Here is a 17,240-nt window from a genome sequence, read left to right as displayed (position 1 = left end):
TATTTCATAGTTGTGATGTCTTCACAATTATTCTACATGTAGAAAATATTACAAATAAAGAAAAACCCTTGAATGAGTAGGCATGTTCAAACTTTTGACAAGTACTGTATGTCCTATTTGAAGCTTTTATAACTCAACCTCATACCAGTGCAGTGGATTTTGATGTGGGGAGGCAGAATAATATGTTTACAATTGGTTGATCATATTACTTTGGATAGAAATTCACTGCACCACGTACAGGTTCTTGGGCTGTTTCTGGTTCCAGATAGAACCTTTTCACCCAATGAAGAATACTGAAATAAGTCTTTAGGAACTCTTTGCTGAAAGGGCAGAGTGTGGTTCAGTGCAGAGGACGACTGAGGGTTTGAATGTTGCACCTGACACACCAGATTTACAATTGCTTGCCTTGCTCTGAGGTTAATTGGAGGGCAGGAGCGCTACACGCAACCAATGGAAAATATTTGGGTCAGCTCACTAACAGGTGGATACAAAACAGGTCAATAATGTAAAGTATGGGTGAGGCAGCTTTTCGTCCCCTTGCTACACTACCACAAACAAATGAAAATGCATGCACACACACACACACAAAAAACACACTCCTGCTCCAGGTAAACATTTTTGAGCCATTGTTAGATATTGTAATTACCCATTGTCATCCATTGTTAATTTCTTGTTTTTTCCATCTTGCCCACTAGCTATAACAGGTGGACGGACCCCTCTCCTACGAACTGGTTTCACCCATAACCAAATCAAACTAGCTTTAATCTTCTCTCCCACTATACAGAGAGACTGCATCTCTGTGAAGTATGTACAGTATTGTGGTGAATAATGTATTCTGCTAGGATTTTACACAGCGTGTGTGCGTGTGTGTTTGAGGATGGAACATGCATGTCTGTGTGTTGTTGGGGGAGGGGGTGAGAGGAGGGAGGGAGGGTGTGGGACTTAGCGTTTTGGGCTCCCTTTGTGTGAAGATAAAACATGCAAATTGTGGATTATTTTAATGAATTTTTTTCTAGTGCTGAATCTCTAATCCCTAAAGCAGTTTGAAAGGTTTCAAAGTAACCCCCTCCCCCTTTTTTCCTGATAGGAATTTACAACTACCAGCTGTCTAGGAATGTGATCCTATGCACTTTAATTCCACTGTGGTGCAGTTATACTGCAAAGTAACATGGAATGGACATACACTATATATACAAAAGTATGTGGACGCCCCTTCAAATTAGTGGATTCGGCTATTTCAGCCACACCCGTTCCTGACAGGTGTATAAAATTGAGCACACAGCCATGCATTCTCCATAGACAAACATTGGCAGTAGATTGGCCTTACTGAAGATCTCAGGGACTTTCAACGTGGCACCGTCTTAGGATTCCACCTTTCCAACAAGTCAGTTTGTCACATTTCTGACCTGATACAGCTGCCCCGGTCAACTGTAAGTGCTGTTATTGTGAAGTGGAAATGTCTAGGAGCAACAACGTCTCAGCTGCAAAGTGGTAGGTCACACAAGCTCACAGAATTAGACAACCGAGTGATGAAGCGCGTACACGTAAAAATCGTCTGTCCCTCAGTTGCAACACTCACTTCCAAGTTCCAAACTGCCTCTGGAAGCAACGTCAGCACAAGAACTGTTCAAGAACTGGAGCTTCATGAAATGAACACAAGCTCACCATGTACAATGCCAAGCGTCGGCTGGAGTGGTGAATCCGACGGACAAATTTGGGTTTGACGGATGCCTGGAGAACGCTACCTGCCCGAATGCATAGTCCCAACTGTACATTTTGGTGGAGGAGGAATAATGGTCTGGGGGTGTTTTTCATGGTTAGGGCAAGGCCCCTTAGTTCCGGTGAAGGGAAATCTTAACGCTACAATGACAGTCTAGACGATTCTGTGCTTCCAACAGTTTGGGGAAGGCCCTTTCCTGTTTCAGCATGACAATGCCCCACGTGCACAAAGCGATGTCCATGCAGAAATGTTTTTCGAGATAGGTGTAGAAGAACTTGACTGGCCTGCACAGAGCCCTGACCCCAACCCCATCGAACACCTTTGGGATAAATTGGAACGCAGACTGCAAGCCAGGTCTAATCACCTACATCAGTGCCCAACCTAATTAATGCTCTTGTGGCTGAATGGAAGCAAGTCCCCGCAGCAATGTTCCAACATCTAGTGGAAAGCCTTCCCAGAAGAGTGGAGGCTGGTATAGCAGTAAAGGGGGGACCAACTCCATATTAATGCCCATTGATTTTGGAATGAGATGTTTGACAAGCAGGTGTCCACATACTTTTGGTCATGTAGTGTGGTTGGGTCAAAACCATACATGTTATGGATGGATAAATGAATACTCCTTTTCAAATGTTATTTGACAGTGATGATAATGATTGTGATGACACTGTGGAATCAATCTATAGTTCAGTCGAGTACAGGCTTAACTGAATGACAACAGAGAATTTTATTGAATAGTTTGAGGTAGGCCTCGTCTCTGAGGAATGCTCCTCAGAGCCAGATGCTGATGACAGGTTGCCCTATGCTGAGCTGCTGGTATCGCTTGGAGAACGGAGTTCTGATGATGGGCATTCCGGTTATTATGCTGGTGGTGGTGGTGGGGAGGTGGAAAGTTGTTGGAAGACTGTTGCTGAAAAACATTGAGTCAGAGACTGTTGACATAAATACTCCCATAGATTTATGCCCATTGGTTAACAGAAGGGGATGTGACTATTGCACGAGTGAGCCAATAGGTTAATCAGCAAGCGTGGCGGAATTGCCTTAGTGTGCCATGCTCATTGGCTGAAGTTAATAGGTGAATGACATTCCGCACACTTAACGGTGTGCGGAATGTCGGTAAAGAGGAGGTAAAGAGGAGGCGAGATGTGACACTATCCTGATGAAGTAACATTATTAACACTACCATATACAGTACACTGAGTATAGCAAACATAAGGAACACCTTCCTAATATTGAGTTGCACCCCACCATTTTGCCATCAGAAGAGACTAAGTTCATCGGGGCATGGACTCTACAAGTTTTCAAAAGCAGGGATGCTGGCTCATGTTGACTCTAATGCTTCCCACGGTTGTGTTAAGTTGGCTGGATGTCCTTTGGGTGGTGGACCATTCTTGATACACACAGGAAACTGTTGAGTGTGAAAAACCCAGCATCATTGCAATTCTTTACTACCATTGACCATTCACCCTCTGAATGGCACACATACACAATCAATGTCTCAAGGCTTAGAAATCCTTCCTTAACCTGTCTCCTCCCCTTCATCTACACTAATTGAAGTGAATTTAACAAGTGCCGTCAATAATAAGCTTTCAACTGGATTCAGCTGGTCAGTCTATGTCATGGAAAGAGCAGGTGTTCTTAATGTTTGTATACTCAGTGTAAATACCTGCTATGCTGTTTGGGTAACGTGGCCACTCCCATATCAATACCTGCTATGCTTATGAGGTCCCATTATAACCTCTACCACGGATATCTGCTATGCTAATGAGGTAACATTATAAACACTACCTTCTATGCTGATGAGTGAGATAGGAAGCGGTGTGAATTACAGAATTTACTAGATAAATCAAGTGACGATCCATTCAGTCCAGCCTTAATGATTGAATTTCCGTAGCTACATTACATGTTACAACTTTTAATTCAAACTGGGTATAAAAAGGATACCCACATATCCTAGACAAATTAAGGCTCCTTTTTAAATGTTATTTGACAGTGATGATGATAATTGTAGAATGCTTTCTGGATCTATGTATCTGTATTTAGTATCTTTTCATTCTAAATGTAAAAAAGGATGCCCGCACATCAGTCACTTATGTCAGTTATCCCCTATAGACTCCAAGGCAACATATTGGAAAAGCTCTTTGCACTTACTCAAATGATATACTGGATATAGTATCATTATGTAGTCTTATATAGTACATAAGTGAACACTACATGGACCTGCACTTAAACACTATCCCTGTTTTTCAATGAACAAGGCCTTACTGGTCCATTGCATTCAATGTGTTTGTGTTTGTAATATTGTATGTGACTTATCAGGATATAGCCCCACGGACATTTGATACAGTTATAAGGGATTATTGTAGGGTGGGAATTGCCAGGGACCTCACAAGACGATATAGGATGTTCACCAATAAAATTATTAATTGATTCAAGGTCCATTCAATAGAGAATTGCGTCAGAAAAATTGTCCAAAAAGCATGTCTCATCACAGGCATTATCAAAAAGTGCTCACCGCGGCAGAATGGCATGGCGCTATTTTTTAAAACTTTTTATTGTATTTAACCTTCATTTAACTAGGCAAGTCAGTTAAGAACAAATTCTTATTTACACTGACTGCCTACCAAAAGGCCTCCTGTGGGGACAGGGGCCTGGGATAATAATATTAAAAAAAAATACATTATACAATACAATAGGACAAAACACACATCACAACAAGAGAGAACACACAACACTACAAAAAGAGAGACCTAGACAACAACATAGCAAGGCAGCAACACATGACAACACAGCATGGTAGCAACACAACATAACAATAACATGGTAGCAACACAACATGGTAGCAGCACAAAACATGGGACAAACATTATTGGGCACAGTCAACAGCGCAAAGGTCAAGAAGGTAGAGACAACAATACATCACACAAAGCAGCCACAACTGTCAGTAAGAGTGTCCATGATTGAGTCTTTGAATGAAAAGATTGAGATAAAACTGTCCAGTTTGAGTGTTTGTTTGCAGCTCGTTCCAGTCGCTAGCTGCAGCGAACTGAAAAGAGGAGCGACCCAGGGATGTGTGTGCTTTGGGGACCTTGAACAGAATGTGACTGGCAGAACGGGTGTTGTATGTGGAGGATGAGGGCTGCAGTAGATATCTCAGATAGGGGGGAGTGAGGCCAAAGAGGGTTTTATAAATAAGCAGCTTTGAACGTCAACTGACAAGCTAACCAGTGGCTGCAGGTTCGTGAGTGAAAACATGGACTTTTTCGAAATTAAATCCGCTAAATACAAAAATAACAAAAAATTTGAACTATTTACAAGCTAACAGACTGAATTTCAATATCCCACCCTCCACGAAGAGAATATATTCCTGTTTTCATTGTTTGTTTTTGATTCTTTCCCTTTAAAGAAACTGCTCTTCACAACGTAGATTGATTGCCAATATAGCCAATGAAAGCCAAGGATCTGGAGATGAAAATGAAGATGGTATCAAGTTGATTTTGATTGGAAACATCTTCAAATGGTACCACCTCCCAACACCAAATATGGAAGAGATACAACCAAGAGCAGTGCAGTCTAAACTAGTAACGGTCGCAACAAATGTATGTTTTTATTTCATCAACACTGTCAAGGACAAGTATAAGGTTATAATATTTTAGAGAACAGTCTAATTATTAATTATATGTGATTTAGAATGACATAGAGCAAAGAAAACCAGTGGTGGAAAAAGTACTGAATTGTTATACTTTTCATACCTTCATAGAAAATTACTAAAGTAAAAGTAAAAGTCAGCCAGTAAAATACTAAATTGTCAGCCAGTAAAATTGTCAGCCAGTAAAATTGTAAAAGTATCTGGTTTTAAATGTACTTAAGTACAGTGGTTGAAAAAGTACTAAATTGTCATACTTTAGTAAAAGTACAAAGTTAAAGTAAATGCTATACATCAAATTTCTTATATTAAGCAAACCAGACGGCACTATTTTTTGATATATATTTTTATTTACGGACAGATGGGGGCACACTCCAACACTCAGAAATAATTGACAAACATTATTTGTGTGTAGTGAGTCCACCAGATCAGAGGCAGTAGGTATGACAAGGCCTTATATTGATAGGTGTGTGAATTGGACGATTATTCTGTCCTGCCTGAGCGTTTACACTCAACAGTTTCCCGTGTGTATCAGGAATGGTCCACCACCCAAAGGACATCCAGCCAACTTGACACAACTGTGGGAAGCATTGGAGTCAACATGGGCCAGCATCCATGTGAAACGCTTTCGACACCTTGTAGAGTCCATGCCCCAACAAACTTTGTCACTCACTATTATTATGCATGTTAAATATACAGTATGTCACATTGCAGACATATTACAAAAATGTTGGTGAAGAGAGCAGCAGAGTCCCCAAAGGCAAGTTTCCTGTAAGACATCATTCACTTCATTGGTCCATGAGCTGGATTCCTCTCTAGTTGAAGTTGTTATGGTCATTGGGATTGTTCTGTTGGTCAATTAAGCCAGGCAAGCTCAATCACACACAGATAACATATTTTAAACGATTTCCAATAGTATATGTAGCCAGGTCTGGTATAGAAAAGAAATGAGAGGAAATCGAACATCTCCTCATGTTAGTCATATTTGCTACAGCGGGTATTTTACAGAGATAATTCACTGTCTCAGTGGGATCTTTGATATTTAAAAACAAATGTGGCCCAAGGCAATATTCATTAACTGTAAATAATAGAACTGCTTGGATAGTGTAGCACCAAGGTGAAATTAGCCTCTTATTATTTTATAAAGTTAGTGTTCCTCGGGCTTTCCAGTTAGGAGTATTAAAAATGTACAACCCTCTGACAAATTATTCACTTGACAGATTTGCTATTTGCCTTAATCACTAACCATTCAGCTCCACATTGTTTCAAATTGATAAAATGAGATGTTTCCCTCTGTCACGTATTTTCCCGTACGGCAGATAGCTTGGTATATCCTTTATCTTCTCTGCTTTTTAAATTTCTAATTACACAGAATCATTTTCAAATAACCGTATGACACAAACATTGCAAGGGAAACCTTCTTCAAAATGTTCATAGAATTGTATTTGCAGAGGTTCTTAAAAATGTCATTTCCATTTGAGGCCATAGGCTATGGCAAGGAGAATGTCTAAAGGAAAACACATTGAGCACAACTGTCTTGTTATTTGTGCAAAAGAACGCTTTGTGGACTACCTAACCAATTCTTTGTCCTCAATTTCTTAACTTTTCCATTCTTTATAGTTTTGAATCATCAGCATGTTTGCCATGAAATTGACATTACCTACAGGTCAAAATAGAAGCTGCCTGTCGACCAACAAACACACTCAGTAATATTAGATTGTGAAATAATAATGAGGAAGTACAGAACCATGCCCACCGCACCCCCACACCCCCAAGTGAGTAGCATCTTGTGGTTGTGGCCACCGAGCCTGAGACTTATCTCCATATCAGTGGGGTTGGATAGATCCACTTGTTCTCCCAATAGGGGGGTAATGGAGCTCCTCATTGAGCCAGACTGGCGACAGGCTGGTAGATGAGTAGCCAGGGCTTACATGCGCCAGCTCTCCTAGGGGAAGTCTCACTGGCAAACAAACACATCAGCCCTGTGCCAACGCTGAGGGAAGCAGGGTCTTTTTCTGTAATTTTTTTAACGTAGGTAGGGTCTTGAAATGTAGTTTGCTTTACAGTAGCTAGCACCAGGCTCATTTCTCATCTGTTTGCGAACCCATTTTAGTTTTATGACAGTTTAACCTTGCTTTACCTCTTGTTCTTTTTCTGTCTATCTCTCTCATTCGCTCTCATTCTCTCTTTCTCTCACCACTGTACTTTGGGGAGAGTGGGGTAAGTTGAGCCATTTTTACATTCAGCATCACTCCATCAAGGGAACAATAGTATTCTTTCAATAGTATTCTTTATAGCAACAGTATTCTTTCTATATATTTCAGGATGTTGTGCATCCCTGGAAATCATCAGAATTCATGTAAACATTACAGTTTTGAAAACATAGCTTGTTAAGCCACCTACACATTTCTGTACTGAATTAAATATTACTGCTACCTTTTTCAATCCCTGTATATCTTTATTTCCAAAACACAACTGAACACAATCACATTAGCTTTTTTGTATTTTACTTATTTGAAGCATGTTTTAACACAGGCTTAAAACCTAACAAACAATTTGCACTTAAAAAAAAAAAAATCCACATATGCCCGGCCCTGTTGTTACCCAATATCCCAGCGATAATGCCTTGCATTACGCCTGGGAAGAATACTCAACAATTTGCTCAACTTGTCATTGGCTCAGCCATTTGCTCAACTTATACCAAGGCTAACGTTTGTATTATATTAGCCCACACATCTACAAGGATGCACTTTCATGCTAGTTTTAGGACCTCATATTGAAGCTTATTGAAACCCCAACTGATGTATAGAACAATGTTAAAATGATCTACTTTGGTTTAGATACATGCATCATGAAACCTCTAACAGTGGTTCCCAAACTTTTTATAGTCCTGTACCCCTTCAAACATTCAACCTCCAGCTGCGTACCCCCTCTAGCACCATGGTCAGCGCACTCTCAAGTGTTGTTTTTTGTCATCATTGTAAGCCTGCCACACGCACACACTCTACGCAAAATGTATTAAACAATGGAATGAGTGTGAGTTACTGTCACAACCCGGCTCGTGGGAAGTGACAAAAAGCTCTTATAGGACCAGGGCACAAATAATAATCATTCATTTTGCTCTTTGTTTAGCCATCTTACATATAAAACTTTATTTGTTCATCAAAAATGGTGAATAACTCACCACAGGCTAATGAGAAGGGTGTGCTTGAAAGGATGCACATAACTCTGCAATGTTGGGTTGTATTGGAGAGAGTCTCAGTCTTAAATAATTTTCCACAGTCTGTGCCTGTATTTAGTTTTCATGCTAGTGAGGGCTGAGAATCCACTCTCACTAAGGTACGTGGTTGCAAAGGTCATGAGTGTCTTAACAGTGCGATTTGCCAAGGCAGGATACTCGCAGCCCTATCCAGAAATCTGGCAGTGGCTTCTGATTAAATTCAAATTTCACAGAACTGCTTGTTGCAATTTTGAGGCTCTCTTGTTCAGATATTGGTAAGTGAACTGGAGGCAGGCCATGAAAGGGATAACGAATCCAGTTGTGTGTGTACCTGCATAATTGCGCACCCAGCTCACTCCGGTGCTTCGCTATATCACATTTGACATTGTCCGTAAGCTTGAGTTCATTAGCACACAAAAAAAATCATACAATGATGGAAATGCAAACAGAGAAGAGCTCCAACTTCTTAATCATAGCCTCAATTTTGTCCCGCAGATTGAATATAGTTGCGGAGAGTACATGTAATCCTAGATTCAGATCTTTCAGGCGAGAAAAAAACACTCAGATAGGCCAGTCGTTTGAGAAACTCGTCATCATGCAAGTGGTCAGACAAGTGAAAATGATGGTCAGTAAAGAAAACTTTAAGCTTGTCTCTCAATTTTAAAAAACTTCTCAAAACTTTGCCCCTTGATAACCAGCGCACTTCTGTATGTTGTAAAAGCATTCCATGGTCACTGCCCATATCATTGCATAATGCAGAAAATACACGAGAGTTTGATGGCTTTTGCGCCATCAGTGCAGATACCAACACATCTTGACCACCAAAGTCCATTTGATATCATCTCCTGTTGTCCTGGTTTCCAAAAGAGGATGTCTTCCTTAATTCCTTCCTTCCTTAAACGTAACAGACATTTTCCAGGAGCTGTGCCAGGCCCGCAATGTCTGTTGACTCATGTTGCTGTAACGCATAGAATTCACGACTTACTACTAATTCTCGCTCAAAAAACTCCCGTGTCTTATTTTTCAAATCGGCATGTTTCGTTTCTAAATGTCTGCGCATGAGTGAAGGTTTTATTGAGTTGTGAGATCATACTTTTGCACGTATAACACACTGTGGCTGAGGAAAGGCACTACTCCCAATATAATTGAACCCCAAATCAATGTAGTTCTCATCATATTTGCACCTCTTCGATGGTCCAACGTCCCTGTCTGTTGTTCGGTGCTTTCCCAGGTAATGGGGCAGTAGCTCTTCGGCTGCGTCAGATTCACAACTGTCAGTGTCCATGCTAGCTGGGCTAGCAACAAATGTAGAATTACTGATGCTAGCATTGGATGTGCTCGTGGAAGCAGAGCAACTTGTGTCGTCGACAGGTGCAGGTGTAGTACCACTGGTACTACCAGTGGAGCTGGTATGTGTCTCTATGGATGCGGGCTTTACATTTTTTAACTATATATCAATTTTAAAGCAAACAGAATGAGCATCAGCTACGTCTGGCTACAGTAGTGGAATTTCTGCGAGAGAGTAACGGTTAATGTGATTGGATGTTAATTATTTGACTAGGCTACCTGTATTTGACATTGTGTTGTTGTTTCGCTGAACACTAGATGGTTTAATTTTATTTTTGGCAGTGAAACGAGGCTACTCAGGTGAGAAAAAAACATCACCCAAATGTATAGCCCATTGGAAAATCTAAATGGCATGTTTGAAAATGTGAATCACATTTTTATTTCGCGCACCCCTGACGTACCCCTGGGTAAATTCGACTACGTTGCTAACCACTTTTTCTATGTGGTTTATTCCTTCACAGACTCTATGAAATGACCTCTTCCTAAATATTTGGTCAATATTTGGCTTGATCAACTTACACCTTTTGCACAACTTACCCCACTCTCCGCTACCCATGTGTGGGAGGCATCTTCATACTGGCTTCCGGTGATGCAACATAAAAGGCTGCTGAGGCTTTATTTAACTTTTTATTCACCCACAAACCATGTGACAAACGAGAAATAGGGGAGCTGTCAATGGCCTGATTGGTTATTTCATCATGTCCTTTAAGGTGATAGGCCACAGCCACACCACAACGCTTTGAGGCCCTGGTTTCGGTGTGGGTACCTCGGCTGCACGTGCTGTGTTCCTAACTGCTGTACAGCAAGGCCGTGTGGCTTGGTAGATGTTTTTAAGTGTGGTGCTCAGAGGTGTGCATACATTCTGAAAAGTGTGCATTGTGCTTGTACAGAGCCTTCGGAAAGTATTCAGATCCCTTGACATTTTGTTAGGTTACAGCCTTATTCTAAAATGTATTAAATTGTTTTCGCCCCTCATCAATCTACACACAATACCCCATAATGACAAAGCAAAAATAGGTTTTTAGTAATTTTTGCTTATTTATTAACAATAAAAAAATGGACACTTTACTCAGTACTTTGTTGATCTTTGGCAGCAATTGCAGCCTCAACTCTTTTCGGATATGATGCTACAAGCATGGCACACCTGTATTTGGGGAGTTTGTCCCATTATTCTCTTCAGATCCTCTCAAGCTCTGTCAGGTTGGATGGGGAGTGTTGATGCAAAGCTAATTTTAGGTCTCTCCAGAGATGTTCGATTGAGTTCAAGTCTGGGCTCTGGTTTGGCCACTCAAGGACATGAGTTGCCATTGGAGTTACCATTGGGTTCATATATATAGCGGGAGCTTATATAAACAGGTGTGTGCCTTTCCAAAGCATGTCTAATCTATTGAATTTATCACAGGTGGACTCCAATCAGGTTGTAGAAACATATCAAGAATGATCAATGGAAACAGGATGCACCTGAGGTCAGTTTCGAGTCTCATATTAAAGGATCTGAATACTTATGTAAATAAGGTATTTCTGTTTTTCCTTTTTAATGCATTTGCAAAATGTTTTTGCTTTGTCATTATGGGGTATTGTGTGTAGATTACTATTGTGTGTAGGATTTTTTTCATTTAACCAATTTTAGAATAAGGCTGTAATGAAACAAATGTGGAAAAAGTCAAGGGGTCTGAATACTTTGTGTGCATCTGTGAGTGTGTAGTGTGTGTTCTCATGTATGTGTTTGTGTGTGTGTATACATTTGATTATGAATCCTGGTTACAATTCACAGTGACCTCTCTTTCCTGTTATTCATCCTAGCCCGAATAGCACAGGAGGTTGGTGAAACCTTAATTGGGGAGAATGGGCTTGTGGTAATGACTGGAGCGGAATAGGTGGAATTGTATCAAATACATAAAACATATGGTTTCCAGGTGTTTGATGACATTCCATTTGCTCTGTTCTGGCCATTATTATGAGCCGTTCTCCCCTCAGCAGCCTCCAGTAACGTATAGATTGCTCTAGTTTAGGCCAGCCAGCCACTACTATGAGGCTTGAGAGCTCTATGGTTCTCCACTAGTCTCCAGAGCCTTGGCTCTGTGCCAGTGTTCAGCCCCACTCTCTCTTGGGGGTTGAGGGGCATGGGGAGTGGCCGGTAATGTCAGCTCATTAAGCTCCATTCTTCCTCGTGCAGCGTTGCACTGTATGGAACCACTGTTTGAGACCTATGTCATTACCCCTCCCCCTGCACGCATGTGGAGGGAAGGGTGGAGAGGGGAGGGTATTACGCGGATTGATATGTTCCTTTTGAAAATGCACTGCTTGTAACTCCTAAAGGGCCTCCCTCTTTTTTTCTCCCCTCCTGCTCTTCTCTCTCTTCTGTCTCTCTCACTCTTTCTTTCTCTCTCCCCCCTGTCTCTCTCACCACAGGCCCGGTACGGTGTGGGTGAACGAGGAATTCGGCTCCTCCACGGTACCCCACCCCCAGGCTCCAACCCAGCTGGGAAAAGACTGCCCACTGCTGGGGTGAGATATGGCTAAGGCCCCCCTAACCTTCCTCTATACTAAAGCCCCAGAGGGTGTTCCCCATGGATCGGTGCTGAGCCCCTTGAAGGTTGTGATCCACGAATTAACACTCTCTAGAGTCTAGAATTAGCGCATTAGTGGTCCTCCGACATGCCAACAAGAAAACCCAGAGGCACTTGTACGAAGGGAATGTACACACACACACACACACACACACACACACACACACACACACACATACACACACACACACACACATCGACGAGTCTCTAAATAGGCGCGACTATAGTCTAGTAGTTAATTAAACCATCCCTTGTGTTTCCTCCATGGTAGTCTGTCGCTCCAAACGTCCAATCCCACATAATACACATCAACAACACTGCAGTCTTCAATAAGTCACACAAGGCGGCAACACAACAGTCTACCTTTTGACACGGAACCACGCAGGGGGGAAAAAACAGCCAGAGATGTAAATAGACTGATACGTCTCCTTTGCTTGTAATGATTTATTTTTGTCACTGCCAGAACAGTCAAAACTTCAGCCGCACTTTTTTAAAACATTTTTTTATTTTCCTTTTCTCTTTCAAACATTCATATGGTGCAGGGAGGCAAGAGAGCAGTAGATTGCATTAAGATAACCAATTATATGCTAGAGGAAACCAGACTTTTTTTTTCTTCCACTGCCGTTATCTGATGTTGCGGTGAGCAGAGGCAAAGGGCTGGGGTAATGTGACATTCACTCTGCCCTTTATCTCCCCATCGCTGTTTACCAGATTCAGTTAAAAGTGGGTTCTGCTCTGCATCCTCTCCCCCGCCAGAGAAACCCCACATACACACCCACACACACACGTGCAGACGCACGCGCACACACACTCACGCACACACATACACAAACTCCTTCCCCTCCCTGCTCCACGGCTACACTTTGCCATTACATTTTAATGTGTGTGTGGCTTTGTGTGTGTCTACAGTACAGTATACTCTTTGGTGTAGTTTGTGGGTGGATGGTTGAGGTAGACATAAACTATATATACAAAAGTATGTGGACACCCCTTCAAATTAGTGGATTCGGCTATTTCAGCCAGACCCATTGCTGACAGGTGTATAAAATCGAGCACACAGCCATGCATTCTCCATAGACAGACATTGGCAGTAGAAGGGCCTTACTGAAGAGCTCTGTGACTTTCAACATGGCACCATCATAGGATGCCACCTTTCTAACAAGTCAGTTTGTCACATTTCTGTACTGCTAGAGCTGCCCCGGTCAACTGTAAGTGCTGTTATTGTGAAGTGGAAATGTCTAGAACCAACAGCGGCTCAACCGCAAAGTGGTAGGCCACACAAGCTCACAGAACGGGACTGCTTTGTGCTGAAGAGCGTAGTGCGTAAGAATCATCTGTCCTCGGTTTCAACACTCACTACCGAGTTCCAAACTGCCTCTGGAAGCAACTTCAGCACAAGAATTGTTCATCTGGGTATGATATGGGTTTCCATGGCCGGACACCCTAAGATCACAAAGCACAATGCCAAGCATCGGCTGGAGTTGTGTAAAGCTCACCGCCCTTGGGCTCTGAAGCAGTGGAAATGCGTTCTCTGGAGTGATGAATCACGCTTCACTATCTTACAGATGAATCTGAGTTTGGAGGATGCCTGGAGAACACTACCTGCTCCAATGCATAGTTCCAACTGTAAAGTTTGGTGGAGGAGGAAAAATGGTCTGGGGCTGTTTTTCATGGTTGAGGCTAGGCCCCTTAGTAGTAGTGGAGGGAAACCTTAATGCTACAGTATACAATGACATTCTAGACGATTCTGTGCTTCCAACTTTGTGGCAAAAGTTTGGGGAAGGCCCTTTCCTGTTTCAGCATGACAATGCCCCTGTGCACAAAGCGAGGTCCATACAGAAATGGTTTGTTGAAATCATTGTGGAATAACTTGATTGGCCTGATCAGAGCCCTGAACTCAACTCCATAGAACACCTTTGGGATGAATTGGAACGCCGACTGCGAGCCAGGCCTTATCGTCCAACATCAGTGCCCGGCCTCACTAATGCTCTTGTGGCTGAATGGAAGCATGTCCCCGCAGAAATGTTCCAACATATGGTGGATAGACTTTTCAGAAGAGTGGAGGCTGTTATAGCAGCAAAGAGGGAACCAACTCCATATTAATTTCCATGATTTTGGAATGAGCTGTTCGATGTGCAAGTGTCCACATACTTTTGGTCATGTAGTGTAACTTTTGTTTGTTTGTGTGTGTGTTTGTGTGTTTGTGTGTGTGTGTGTCTGTGCATGCCTCGGTGCCTGTGTTCAGTTCTTGTCTACCTCTCCACTTGTTACCCTATGTATGCTCATGTTTAGGTTTCTGCCAGTGCACAGGTTAGCCTACACTACAATATATTTTCCCATTGAGACCACAGTCGCTTTTACAAGGGAGCACTGCATTTTACACTTTAAACATTTTTTGAATACAAGCAACAGTTAAAATACACAAATATATAAAAATATATATATATATATCAAGGAAAACATCAACATATCTCAGCTACCAGGTCCTCAGTCAATAGCCTAAACTGCCTAAACCGCACCAGAACATCCAATTTCAGCAAGTTGTACAGATTGTTCCAGCAGTGAGGCACATCAAAACTTAAAGCGCATCTACCCAATTCGGGGAAGTCCTGAGGAATCTCAAGAGTTAAACAACCCTGCGAAAGTGTTTTGTGACTCATGTCTTTATACTTCAACAACGAAGTGAGGTATGTTGGAAGCTTGTGCAATAGAGCTTTGTAAACAAAGAGGGAGTAATGAAGTTACCAACAGGACTAACCTTTTGATACAGGATGCAGAGATGTGTATTTAAACTGTCACCTGTGATAAAGCGAAGGGCTTTATGGTAGACGGCATCCAAAGGTTTAAGAGTAGTCGCTGTTGTATTCCGATAAGTGGTGTTACAAATGTCAAGAACTGGCAGGAAATGTGACTGTACAATCTGCTGTTTCCTGCTATTTAGGGAGAGGCAAGACCTGTTTCTAAAAAAAGAAGCCCCCTTGAAATCTTAGCTTTTTAACCAAATCATATGGGCTTACAGTTTCGCCTACTATCCCTTCTAAAGTGACTGGCTAATTGTAGTTGGCTCATTAATTTGATACGTTGCTGTTCATTTCTAAGGAAGTGTTTCCTCAGACACGGGTTAATAGGTGGGCTGTCAGAGGCCACAGTGAGAGGATGGGGGAAGACGGTGTGGGTGGTACACATTTTCCAGGGATGTGAGCAAGTTTTATATACAGTGCCTTGCGAAAGTATTCGGCCCCCTTGAACTTTGCAACCTTTTGCCACATTTCAGGCTTCAAACATAAAGATATAAAACTGTATTTTTTTGTGAAGAATCAACAACAAGTGGGACACAATCATAAAGTGGAACGTCATTTATTGGATATTTCAAACTTTTTTAACAAATCAAAAACTGAAAAATTGGGCGTGCAAAATTATTCAGCCCCTTTACTTTCAGTGCAGCAAACTCTCTCCAGAAGTTCAGTGAGGATCTCTGAATGATCCAATGTTGACCTAAATGACTAATGATGCTAAATACAATCCACCTGTGTGTAATCAAGTCTCCGTATAAATGCACCTGCACTGTGATAGTCTCAGAGGTCCGTTAAAAGCGCAGAGAGCATCATGAAGAACAAGGAACACACCAGGCAGGTCCAAGATACTGTTGTGAAGAAGTTTAAAGCCGGATTTGGATACAAAAAGATTTCCCAAGCTTTAAACATCCCAAGGAGCACTGTGCATACGATAATATTGAAATGGAAGGAGTATCAGACCACTGCAAATCTACCAAGACCTGGCCGTCCCTATAAACTTTCAGCTCATACAAGGAGAAGACTGATCAGAGATGCAGCCAAGAGGCCCATGATCACTCTGGATGAACTGCAGAGATCTACAGCTGAGGTGGGAGACTCTGTCCTTAGGACAACAATCAGTCGTATATTGCACAAATCTGGCCTTTATGGAAGAGTGGCAAGAAGAAAGCCATTTCTTAAAGATATCCATAAAAAGTGTCATTTAAAGTTTGCCACAAGCCACCTGGGAGACGCACCAAACATGTGGAAGAAGGTGCTCTGGTCAGATGAAACCAAAATTGAACTTTTTGGCAACAATGCAAAACGTTATGTTTGGCGTAAAAGCAACACAGCTCATCACCCTGAACGCACCATCCCCACTGTCAAACATGGTGGTGGCAGCATCATGGTTTGGGCCTGCTTTTCTTCAGCAGGGACAGGGAAGATGGTTAAAATTGATGGGAAGATGGATGGAGCCAAATACAGGACCATTCTGGAAGAAAACCTGATGGAGTCTGCAAAAGACCTGAGACTGGGACGGAGATTTGTCTTCCAACAAGACAATGATCCAAAACATAAAGCAAAATCTACAATGGAATGGTTGAAAAATAAACATATCCAGGTGTTAGAATGGCCAAGTCAAAGTCCAGACCTGAATCCAATCGAGAATCTGTGGAAAGAACTGAAAACTGCTGTTCACAAATGCTCTCCATCCAACCTCACTGAGCTCGAGCTGTTTTGCAAGGAGGAATGGGAAAAAAATTCAGTCTCTGATAGAGACATACCCCAAGCGACTTACAGCTGTAATCGCAGCAAAAGGTGGCGCTACAAAGTATTAACTTAAGGGGGCTGAATAATTTTGCACGCCCAATTGTTCAGTTTTTGATTTGTTAAAAAAGTTTGAAATATCCAATAAATGTCGTTTCACTTCATGATTGTGTCCCACTTGTTGTTGATTCTTCACAAA

General features: G+C 41.9%; 1 protein-coding gene across 2 annotated transcripts in view; it reads left to right on the top strand.

Moving 5' to 3' along the window:
- Positions 1-17,240, top strand: part of LOC139368315 (TOX high mobility group box family member 2-like) — a 113,631-nt gene that overhangs the window by 35,257 nt on the left and 61,134 nt on the right. The window contains exon 2 of one of the 2 annotated variants that reach the window (XM_071107064.1): positions 12,343-12,438. The exons of the other annotated variant lie outside the window; for it this stretch is intronic. Coding sequence (XP_070963165.1) covers positions 12,343-12,438 — 96 coding nt within the window. The remainder of the gene's footprint in view (positions 1-12,342; positions 12,439-17,240) is intronic. 2 annotated transcript variants of the gene reach the window in all.

Source organism: Oncorhynchus clarkii, chromosome 16 (genome assembly GCF_045791955.1).
Source record: "Oncorhynchus clarkii lewisi isolate Uvic-CL-2024 chromosome 16, UVic_Ocla_1.0, whole genome shotgun sequence".
Classification (NCBI taxonomy): domain Eukaryota; kingdom Metazoa; phylum Chordata; class Actinopteri; order Salmoniformes; family Salmonidae; genus Oncorhynchus; species Oncorhynchus clarkii.
The sequence above is the reverse complement of the archived record's forward strand: the minus strand, read 5'-3'. Positions and strand labels throughout refer to the sequence as shown.